General features: G+C 38.1%; 1 protein-coding gene across 6 annotated transcripts in view; it reads right to left on the bottom strand.

The window, feature by feature from the left end:
- The window catches only part of Pde1a (phosphodiesterase 1A), a 405,541-nt gene that overhangs the window by 110,834 nt on the left and 282,550 nt on the right, over window positions 1–12,157 (bottom strand). For all 6 annotated transcript variants that reach the window (XM_008827946.3, XM_008827948.3, XM_029561050.1 and 3 more), the window contains one exon: window positions 1,042–1,155. In XM_008827946.3, the coding sequence (XP_008826168.1) occupies window positions 1,042–1,155 (114 nt within the window). The remainder of the gene's footprint in view (window positions 1–1,041; window positions 1,156–12,157) is intronic.

The following is a 12,157-nucleotide window of genomic DNA, read 5'->3' as shown; positions in this document are numbered from 1 at the left end:
ACTCTGGTACTTCAAGGAACCTCTGCATCCTTCTCCCCATTGGCTTAAAAAGTCAACCTCTCCCTCTGCATGTGCTCATGCCTCCGTATTCACAGGAACATCCCATCTGCCTGTCACTTATCTTTTCTGAGATGAAAATCAGTAACCTGTCTCTGTACTCTCCGAGACCAGGAGATCCTAGTCAAATCTCTTGAGTTTCTCAAATACCCTTGCACGGCATGTTTCTTGACTGACAGACATAGCACTGGGCTAAAATCCTTTTTTAAATAAAACCCAGTTTCAGGGCTGGAGAGATGGCTCAGCAGTTAAGAACACTGTCTGTTCTTGCATAAGACCCGGCACCCACATGGCAGCTAACAACTGTCTATAACTCCAGTTCCAGGGGATCCAACAGCCTCTTCTGGCCTCTGAGGGCATTGCACAACAACGTGGGTGCACTTATATGCAGGCATAGCAGTCATACACATAAAACAAAAATAATAAATAAAATGTAAATCAATCAATCAATCAATCAATCAATCAATCAATCAATCAATCAATCCCAGTTTCAAGACCTCTCCAAACTGCCAACCACGGAGCCAGGTTCAGATACTTGGCTAGCCCTCTGCAAGCCCTCTACAGAGGCTCTGATGAATCCATGTTATGGGACTACATGGGTGTCTGACTCCCATTTTCTCATAAGGAGCTTTGAAATCTGAGATAATAGGAAAAACTCTTACATTAGCGAATTTAAGCTTACAAGTCTCAGCTATTTAAAAGTCGAGGACAGTGAAGCCGGACATGTGGGGACTGCAATTACTTTTCATTTTGTAATTTACTGTTTGCCTATTTTATTGTATTTAAGCATTTAGATAAACTTTTTTTTAAAAGAATCATAGTACAATTAATCAAACATATGAGAAAGAACCTTTAAAATTTTAATGATTTTTATTCTTTCAAACTAAAATACTCTAAATTTTTGTTTAAGTTAAAGGAGGGTCAAAAGGGGGAACAAAGAGAGGGGAGAAGCCGCAAAGACAGAGGGAGGCGGGTAAGACGCACCTCGTTTCATCGATGTAAACCGCTTCCAGCACCGACGCTGCATATTCAATATTCTTCTTCAAATCGACCACGTTGACGTCACCTTTCTCCAGCTGCTTCACTAAGCATCTTAGTCTATTTCCCAAAGAAAGACAGAGAAATAGATTTATTCTAAGTGGAAATAGTGCAGTATCAAACACACAAGTTGTGTAAAACATTTAACATAGCTACTTCTAGGTTACTGAGTACAAAGATTTTCATTTTTACATAATTAAAACCAATCGTTCTTATGTAAATAATAATTAGAAATGATTTTCTGCTCTCAGGAATATATGGTAAGTGCCATATTTCAAGGCTAGTTTTTCTGAAAATTCAAGACAATGTATTCAAAACATTTTCATAAGAGTATAGCCTTAACACTAGAGTTTTGCCTCCAATTGTTTCTTCAGCTGGTCATGCTGTCTTCTGACAACAGTGACCATTTTTCACCGTATACAATAAAGAAATAAAGATAAAAGGCAAACGTCCATAGTTTCTGGCTGTCAGGAGAGAAGCCCTCTGAGTTCCATCTCATTCTCCCGCCCTGATGCTCTTCCTTACACAGACCCACAGCAATGGACTGAAGGCTCCCAAACATCAGCCAAAATAAATCTTTCTCATTTCAATAGTTTCTCTTGTGCGTTTTTCCAGCTTTAAAAAAATGAGCATCACAGTGGTTTACTGGTTTTCACGTGAGGCAAATTTGAAAAGTGTTTTTTTTTTCTTGGTTTTGCCCATAAGCTGATGAGTTCCAATGCTTAGAGGAATGTTAAAGGGAGAAGCTCAGCTAAGACATGTCTAGAATCTCAAATTACACACTCTGAGATGACTGAGGTTAACGTTTTAAGCCCCTGAATTTGGAGATGATTTTTATGCAGCAAATAGGTACTCAGTGCAGCATGATCATACAAATGACCTGAATCTGGGTGGGACACTTCTGGTATTGTGACTGAACTTGTAAATCACATGTCTCTGAAGATGTTGCCCCATATTGAACTGGAGCCACTAGGGTCTCTTCAGATTGTCTAAGAGACACAAAAGGAACATGTGGCCCTTTCTGTGTATGCTATACATACCCAATATGACAACAAGTTATTTCCTTAAATTGTCAGGTAAAATTTAATTCTACTTCTGCTCAAAGGCATTTCAAAAGAAAAAGCAGCGCATGCCTACATGTAGGCACTATTTTAGAGGTAACTTAGCAGGTTTTCAGATAATTTACTTTTTGTGATTCCTAGTATCAAGCTTTAGTGCATAAAGGCAAATTACAAATTTTGCAAAAGGTATTTGAGATTCTTCCATCCAGAGAAATATTTTATTCCTTATGGAAAAATGTCACAGGTTTATCAAAACTTCTTGAGGTGTTATAACATTTTTTTTTTTTGGCCATTTACCTTTATAAGATAAAATACTAGCAGAGAACAACAATGCAAAATGAGTTGTGCCTAGTAGCAAATGTCCTGCTAACAGAGTCAGCGAAGGAAAAGTAAGGCAAAGGCCAACACAATGTAAGGGAGTGATTAGGAAGGAGGTGTTCAGCCTGGCTTTGGGTCTATGTGAAACACAATGTGATGACAATATGGTGACACAGAGAAAGTTCTGAGAACAATACATTTAGTCAAATCACCTTTTATTTATGAGAGTAACTGAAGTGTTTTCTTTTCCATATCCTTGTGGTGTAAGTATATATCACGTGTATATCCTTGTGAAAGTTAATGAGTCTTGCTTGATAGTAACTGGTTGTACAACATGCTTTCAAAACTACTTTTTTTTCCACATAATGATCCCTTTATGAATGAATGACGTTCTGATATACATGTACCATATTTTCCTCATTCATTCATTGGAGTGGGACACCTAGGTTGTTTCAGTATTTCTGGTTATTGTGAGTAGTATTGAAATAAATATAGGTTAACAAATATTTTTCATATTCTGATTTTATTTTGTTTGGACATCCTTATTTAGCTATTTTCTTCAAATTGAAATATTCCCCCACCTGAGGGAGAAGAGAGCTCATAAGACTCAGAATGCTAATGAAACTTACAAGGCTCAGAAAGCTAAGAAAGTTACAAAATTCACAATGCCCTTCCTCGATGTTATATAGACAGGGAACAACTGCTGGAGAGGAGGAGACTTCCCTTGTTGGCATGGTCTGCAAGTTGACTTTTGAGTCACCCATGCTCCTGTAAGTAACCCCAATAGAATCTTTGATTGCCTAAAATAGGTGGCATTCCTTTGGTCTGTTAATGCCCCATCTGGGGTGATTAAACTGTTCATGCCTCCCCAGGAAAGTTGACACAGCAGGCATTTCTCCAGAAGTAGGATTGTTCCATCAAGTGATTTTGTTTCTCATTTTTGAAGCAATCAGTATTTTCCATCGTGATTACATTACATTATATACTTACATTGCTATTGCTCTGAAAGTGTTCCTCCACACCCTCATTAGCATGTATCTTCTGTATTTTTTACAACATTCCTTCTTAATGGAATCAGGTAATATCTCATGTGGTGGTTTTGATTTGCATTTCCCTGATGATTAGTGATGCTGAGAATGTTTTCATATAGGAGTTGGCCACATGTGTGTCTTCTTTTCGAGAAATATCTATAGGCCATTTTTAAAATTCAGTTTTCACTATTTAGTTTTCACTATTTAGTTCCTTATATATTCTAGATGTTAAACTCTTTCTAGAGGTCTAGTTTGCAAATGTTTTCTCTTCAGTGTGATGGCTGTTTCCTTTGCTCCACAGAAGCTTTTCAATTTGATGTAATTCTATTAACTATTTTTGCTTTTGTTCTGTTCTGTTGTGTTTCTGTGTTCTGTAATGTTCTGCTCAAATCTCCTTGCCCATTCCAGTCTCCTGGAACATTTTTCGTATGTTTTCTTTAGCTTCAGATCTTACATTTAAATCTGTATCCCATTGGTTGATCTTTGTAACTAGTGAGCAACAAAGGTTTATCTCGCCCAATTTTTCACAGCACCCCTATTGAAAAGACTGCCCTTTCTTTTTTGTGTGTCCTTAGCACCTTTGTAAAAAATCAGTTGACTGCAAGTGCATGAGCTTGCTTTTTGGCTCTCTGCTCTATTCCATGGGTCTGTGTGTCTGTTTTTTTTTTTTTTTTAACCAATACTATGTCATCATATAGAAACATGTCAGTACTGCATGACCTCAATCATATGTAGACTATAAAAAATACAAGCACATAGAAGTTATGAGCAGGGTGATGATTTTATCTGAAGATCAAGAGAGTGGCAGGAAGGAGGGATGGGGAAAAGCTGATGGGTAAGTACTTAGTTACAGTTTGGCAGAAGGTCGATATATTCTTCCATAGTAGGATGACTGTAAATAGTGAAATGTACAACATAGCTAAAAACTGTAGGAAAAGATTTTGAATGTTTTCACCAGAAATGAAAAACTGTGTGAGAAGATACATATATTTACTGCATTTGAAATCATATAATGTATACATATGTCAAACGATCATATGGTGCCCAAAATATGTGTACTTTTTGTGTTTCATATGTCAGTTAAATTTTCAATTAAACATTGGAGATAAAAGTCCAATAGGAACTTTAGATGATTGTCTGCATCTTTCTGAATAACGGCTGTACTCTATTTTTATTTAAATGAGTACTTTTTCTGGTAAATGCATTTTACAGGGTGACTCAACTCTGTACAAGGAGATATAGTGAAAGTTGTTGGGTGGGACTCAGAGCAGTTATTTTGAAGGTTCTTCTCATGCCCTTCCTCACTACCTACAATGCACTGGGACTATACATCGAAAGGCCAGCTTCCATTGAGGATCATGGCATGGCCTGGAGGATGGAAGTCGTTTGTGATAGTTAATCTTCAGTGTCTACTGAACTTAGAACCATGTAGGAGATTGTGTCACACCTGTAGGCTTGTCTGTAAAGGTGTTTGCAGAGAGGATTAACTGAAGGGGGAAAATAGACCTTGCTTTCTAGACCATCCCAGAGCCTGGGGTCTAGACAGGAAAAAATGATAAAGGGAACAGAACACAGCATTCCTCTTCTCTGGGTCCTGGCTGCCATGAGGTAGGGTATCTGCCATGTGTACTTTCACTAGCATGGTGGCCCAAATCCTCAGAAACTGCAAACTAAATCTTTTCTTACCTAAGATGCTTCTGTCAGAAACTGTGGTCACACTGAAAATAAGTAACTGATTTGACACCCACCAGGGATGCCAGAGCAGAAAGGTGGGAATGGCTTGGCTATTATTCAGCAAATCCAACTGTATAAATTTGCCACCTCTGTAGCAATCCTAACTGATAAATTGGATGAATAGGAAATAATCAAAATAAAGAACTCAAGAATGGGGGAAAGTTCATATAAAATGACCGGAAAGCACTCCTAGAAGACTATTCACCAGTGTACTTCCTAACTCATAAGCCTACGGTGGTTCCCAGGGGAGTCACTCCATCAGTAACCCGTGATAGCCAGTGGTTGCTAGAGTTGCACAGTGATAATCAGAGACATCTGAGTGTGGCTTATAAACAGATACACATTGTCAACCCAGAAAGACTGAAAGGAGATATATGTTTGGGGGTGATTAGGACTCCTTTTTCTCCTTTGTTTGTACTTACCCACATATACTGAAGGATATATAAGAATTTATGAATATATTTTAAAACATGTAAGGATATACACAGATGCACACATATCTATGCTCTCCTCTTTTACTGGAACCCTATTCTCTGACATCATCATCATCTTTAACTGATTAAATTCTGCTTTGTTCCTAAGCTATGGGGCATATGTGGGACAATACTTGTCTCATAAAACCTTTGAAGATTTCATTTCATTGTGATTTTCCCCTACTTAGAAACCAAACAACAATGCATTTATTCCTGACAAACAACAATAAATTTTCTATTTCTTATAGTTTTGAATTTTATGCGATTTTCCCTCTATTTGATCTGTCATTGAATAAAATAATTTGCAGATATGCAAAGAAGCGGTCAAACTGATACATAAGTATTATTGGAAAAGTTCAGGGGAGAGCTTAAGGACACATGGGACGTGGAAGCAGAAAGAAGCTACTGGGGTGACAGTAGAGGGGAACAAGGAAAGAGGGGAGGAAGGAAACAAATTCTGTTTGAAAATGCCATTATGAGACCTCATTCTTTGTAAGCTAGTAAGATAAAAAGGACAAAAATTATTTCAACTACAGTGAAGGTAATAAAATATCAAGGATGTTAAATAAATAATTATTAAAATAAGGCCATAAGAGGAACATTATGCCAAGAAATTTAACAACTCTGATAAAATGAACCACTTTCTTGAAAGATAGAAACTACGAAATCTCAAGAGGAAATGGATAAACTGAATTTGTATCAAGAACCTTCCATAAGAATCAGTAGGGTGGTGCTGAAGTGGAAAGAAAACCCACAATAGATATGAATATCACATTAAATATGGCCACATGCAGGACAGCATGAGAACATGCAAAAGGAATTGTCAGAACAAGAAGATACTGTGTCCCTTTCAATAAGGCTGCTTGCCCTGGAGCCTAAAACTATACCAAGTAACAATGAGAACCCATTCAAAAATTAAATTGTCCACTCTGAAGGTCAACGCTCAGGAAATTAAAACCTAAGGTTGGTAGAAGTAGTGCCTATAGGTTAAAGCTTTTTCAGATGCTTTCTTTCATCGTGGAAAGCTTGATCATTTAGTAACATGATATATCAGGGATATACATCTCCCTAAACAACTTATATCATCGAAGAAAATGGAAAGAATGCTATCCGTGGCTTTGTGGACAGTGTGATGACTATGAGTAATAAATACTGCATTGTATATAGTGAATGTGCTAAGAGAGTAAATTTTAGGCATTTTTACAGCCAAAAATAAGTAGTAAAATGAGGAATATGATTCATTTGTCTCAGTATAGTAATCATGTCACTCTGTGTGTGTCTGTGTGTATGAAAACAGATATATAGCATATTTTATACCTTAAATGTGCATAGTAAAACAGAATGGCAAATATTAGCCTTAAAATACATTTACATATGATTATAGTCTCTATTTAAAGAAGCAAAATATTCCCATGACAGAGAATATAGTCATCTCTCATTATCTATGAAGGATTCTTGTCAGGGCCCCTGAAGATACCAAAACTCTGTGGCTATTCAAATCCTGTGTAAAATGGTGCAATATTTGCATATAGTTTATGCAATCCTCCCTATGTTTTAAATCATGTGAACACTGCTTATAACCCTTAATGCAGTGTGAGCTCTGTGTAAATAGGTTCTGTGCTGTATTGTCTAGTGAGTAATTACAGGAAAAAGCCTGTGCATGTCAGTTCAGATGCAGTTGTTCTCTCAATATTTTCAAACCACAGGTGGTTGAATCAAGAGCTGTAGAACCATTAGATACAAGGGACCCGCTCTGTGTGCTGAAAAGCTTTTTTTTCCCTGAGTACAAAAGGGTATATAATTTTCCCTCTTCTCTAAAAAACAACAAGTTAATGAAATATTTATCACTACTTCAAGAGATATTAACATTTTTTAACAGAAATGGACATTGTATAATTCACAGCATGTTAAAGAATTCCTTTGTAAGCGGAAAGAGTAAGAAAGACTTTCAAGACCCACTTCTTTCTCCTTGGAGACAAAAACAACAAAACAAAACAAATAAAATAAAAACGGTACTACCATATAACTCTAAGACAGGAATAATCATTTGGTCCTTGTCACTGTTAACTTATTTGAAATACCATTATTTAAATCAATATATCAAAATTTAATAAATTTATTGGAACCTGTATATCCTATTGGAAAGACAGTGAATTTTACCTGGTAATAAGTTATTTACTCAAACCAGGGAAAGCAGGTGAGGAACAGGGAGCACCATAACAGCCACACTGGAGAACAGCTTAACGTCTTATATCTCATTCTCTTAAACACTGGAAAAGTCATTTAGCACTTGGCCCAGCCATACTTTGCTAAGGACTTCTCATTTGTCCTTCTGGTCTCCGTGGCACTCTGCCCTGCTCCTTTCACTCTGAGAAAGATCTGTGGAGATGACATCAAGGCTCCAGATAGAATTCAGAAGTGGGGAGCATCAAAGGAAGTAGAAAGGAGGGAGAAGAGTGAAAGCTCCATGGTATTCTTCAGTCCTCCTCCTCTTCCTCTTCTTTTTCCTCTTCCTCCCCTCCTCTTCTCATCCTCCTCCTCCTCTTCCTCCTCCTCCTCTTCCTCCTCCTCCTCTTCCTCCTCCTCTTCTTCTCATCCTCCTCTTCCTCCTCCTCTTCCTCCTCCTCTTCTTCCTCCTCTTCTTCCTCCTCCTCTTCCTCCTCTTCCTCGTCCTCTTCCTCCTCCTCTTCTTCCTCCTCTGTTTCCTCCTCCTCCTCCTCATCTCTCCTCTTCCTCAGAGGAGACTTACTGGGCAACCTTTCACAGAGTTTTCTTTTAGTCTCTTTCTTTACATCTTTGTCTATCTTGCAGTCTCTTAACCGGTCTTTTAATTGCTCTTTTATTCTCTCTCTGACTTTTCTAATTACTCCATTCTTTGGTGCTTTAGGTCTGGGGGTAACCCTAAGATGCCATATTACCAGCTCATAGTAGTTACATAATCTTAGTACTATTGTGAGCACTGTACAACTGCAAAGGCTCTCTTTATTAATCACTCCTCACATTATATGCATTGATTCTGCCGTTCTTGTTCACCTACTTCCCACACTGCATCCCACTGAATACCACTCCTTCTTCCCAGTGGCCTTTAGCGTAGTTCTATGAATGCGTTGGAAACACTGGAAAGCTGATGGAGGCTTCTCCTACTTCGTTCCCACTTTCTCTGATTCACAGAAAGGAGTAATAGTGGCTATGAGCTGTTTTCTGGAGTTTTTCGTAGTGATTGGCATCCAGCCAGTTGCAGAATCAGGAAAGATAAGAAACCATACAAACGACTCAGCTGCTACCTAGGAAATGCTAGAAATCCACTAGGCCAGCTGACGCTAACACTTTAGGTGCCTAATGCCAGGAGTTTGTTGGAGGACACTGATGCAATTTGAATCAGGAAAACTATGGTATATTTTAACAATTAAAACAAAAAGAACAGGCAAAAAGGGATTTATAGTTTACAATTAAGCATGGTAGATTAAAAAATTTACTACTGCTCACCACTGAAACCACTAATATGACATAAAACAATAAAAAAAGTAAAATAACTAAGGAGAAAAGACAGGAAGAAGGCACAAGTAAAGTTCACAAGTTTTGAAAAACTAAATGCTGAAGTCTGTAGCTGACTGTGCGGCTTTGCTTTACCTGTCAATGTTACGTAACTTAGACTCTCCTGTGACGAGCGTCTCAGTTGAGGAAATATTTTGGTCAGGCGGCCTGTGGGCATGTCTGTGGGGGATCGTCTTGACTGTTAATTGATGTAAGAAGATCCAGCTCACTGTGGGTGCCACCAAGCTGAAAACGGTAAGCACTCAAAGATATGTTTGCTCCCTGTCCTCTTTGTTCTTGATCTTGAGTTTGACAGCTGCCTGAGTTCCTGCATTGACTTCCCTGAAATGATGAACTGCAACTTGGAATTATAATCCAAATTAACCTTTTCCTTCCCCATGTTGCTTTCTGGTCAGAGTATTTTATCACAGCAGCATAAATCAAACTAGGAGAATGACTTAGCACATACCAGAGACAAGAAATCCAGACTATTTTCAAAAGAGATAATGAGGAGATGAAGATAGCCCAGTGTTGGGGATGATCAGGCAGTGGGGAGTCTTCACACTCAAAATAGGGGCTTTGGGTAGAAGTCTTCACAGAGCTTTCAGATTTATTTCCCAACTACGAATAACAGGACCTCTGTTTACCTATCTCCAAAGAAACTAGAAACAAGGCAAGGATGATATCTAGTTGAGAACAAAATTCTATGGGAGTCAGTAGATTGACCTGAATTTTCCTGCCTACTTCCAGACAGACTGAGGGACTCACTGTGGAGAGACTGAAGAGACCCAAAATGAAAATTTGAAAAAAATTCACTACTTGTTCACCCTTTAGTGAAGCCCAAGGTGACAAGTGCTACCTACACTGAGAGATTCTAATAGCTTTTCAGAGCTTTCCTTTTTAATATTGATATCCTATCATTTGTCCACAGACATTGTAGGAAACCTCCAGCATAAAAGTCATATAAAAAAACCGAGAAGCTCAGAGGGAATGAGAAGAATACCGAGGCCAAAGAGAATCATTAACAAATAAGAACTCTAAGAAGGTAGGTACACTTAGGAAGCAAGAACAAAATACCACTTTAAAAAAAAGGACTGAATGATGATGAAAGAGGTTCTGAAATTAATATCAATGGTTCATTATGTTAATTTCCAGGGTAGAATTAAAATTCTAATGAATATTTTAGCATAAGGATAGCAAGATGGATATTAGAATACTAAATAAAGATAACAAAACTAGAAAACCAGATCATAAGTGTACAGATAGCTAGAGATCTACACACAGGGAACAGAGAAGAGAAAATGGAGGCGGTTACAAATAAAAGCCAAGTTCCCAGAACTAAGATCTCCATTTTCAAAGGAGACCCAGAATATCAGTTTTTCAAGGCCTGTGACTAAGTTGCAAAGGGTCTGGTAGTTAGAAGACTCCATCCACACTTGATTTAAGGGCTTTGCTGCCACCATCTTGAAATTCTTAGATTGGAGATGTAATTCCACTGGTGTTTGACTGGCATGCAGAAAGCCTTGAATTTGATCCCCATCATCACAAAGAGAGCTTGGAGTGGCACCCACTAGTATTCTCAGTACTTGGAGGTGGAAATGGGAGAATCAGGAGATCAAGGTTTAAAGATGACATTTTAATCTATTCATGCTACTCAAACAAAACACCACATGCTAGGTCGCTGATACCAGGAGTTACTTCGTCATAGTTCTGGAGTTCTGGAGGCTGACAGCTGAGACACTCTCCATCAAGGCTGGCAGATTCAGTGCTACCAAGGACTTCCTTATCCTTCGTACTGTCCCTTACCATCTACCAGCTCCTCCAGATACCATCCTCTTGGAGAGTGGGAGGATTAAGATTTCAACATCCAAATTTCGGGGAAATGGAAACAAAATAGCAACTGACTTGGAACATTTAATTAATGCAGAACCATGTGCAAACAGCTTTCAAAACACACCAGCAGAGAAGGAAAATCATATAAAAATAGACTTTTAGAGAAATAAGCATTCAAAAAATAAAACTACAGAAAGTCAACATGGATTTTTTTTCCAATTACAATAGAGTACATACGAAAACTTAATAAATGGAAACATTTCCACAACAATGGTATCCAAAAACAGAGAAGCTCTTCTGTTACTCTTGACACCCAGCAAGAGGAAAACAGTCATTTGAAGAGCCTTCTTACAGAGTTGGAATTTGAAGCACAGCAAGCAATTAAACAGAGTTCAAATGAATTGACTGAGAGGATGCTTTTTCCATTGTAAAGACTGTTGGATCTACTAGAAGAAATACTTTTTGTCTTCTAACTTAAATAATTCTCTCTCTCTCCTGATTAAATACCTTAATCTCATATAACTTTAAAATTGGATGACAAATAACTCCTGCTTGATTTAAAGATGGCCCTCAGCCTTGCTAGTAACACAGTTTCTTTATCCTGTTTCCTCAGAATCATTGTAAACGATTCTTTCCTCACAAGATTTATTTTTCATAATTTCTTTTGCTTTTACTAACAAACTATCCCCAATTACATAGGAGTGCTTTTATTGACATTGACAGAGATAGTTCTGAGAATGACATCACTACTGTCAACTTCTGAGTGGCAAAATCAGTGTTGCTTAACCAAAAGAAGGAAAAATAAACTCCTCAAACGAAGTGGTCAAGATTTAACTAGAAAAACAAAGCAACCCAATTTAGTTTAAAACTAAGAACTTAATTCTTGAAACAGGTCTCTGGAGTGATGGGATACAAGAAGTCAGCCAGGGGAGCAGAGTAAGGAATCCCAACTCTAGCAAGGCCGGAACTTTGTCCTTGTGCAGTGCCTGGGGTGCCCTGGGTGGCCTGCTGGTGCCTCTGCTGTAGGAACCTCAAAGCTGCTGAGATCTGGTGATTTCCCCCCCCCCCTTTGTCTTTT

Source organism: Nannospalax galili, unplaced genomic scaffold (assembly GCF_000622305.1).
Source record: "Nannospalax galili isolate Female #2095 unplaced genomic scaffold, S.galili_v1.0 scaffold892, whole genome shotgun sequence".
NCBI classification, from domain to species: Eukaryota; Metazoa; Chordata; class Mammalia; order Rodentia; family Spalacidae; genus Nannospalax; species Nannospalax galili.
The sequence above is the reverse complement of the archived record's forward strand: the minus strand, read 5'-3'. Positions and strand labels throughout refer to the sequence as shown.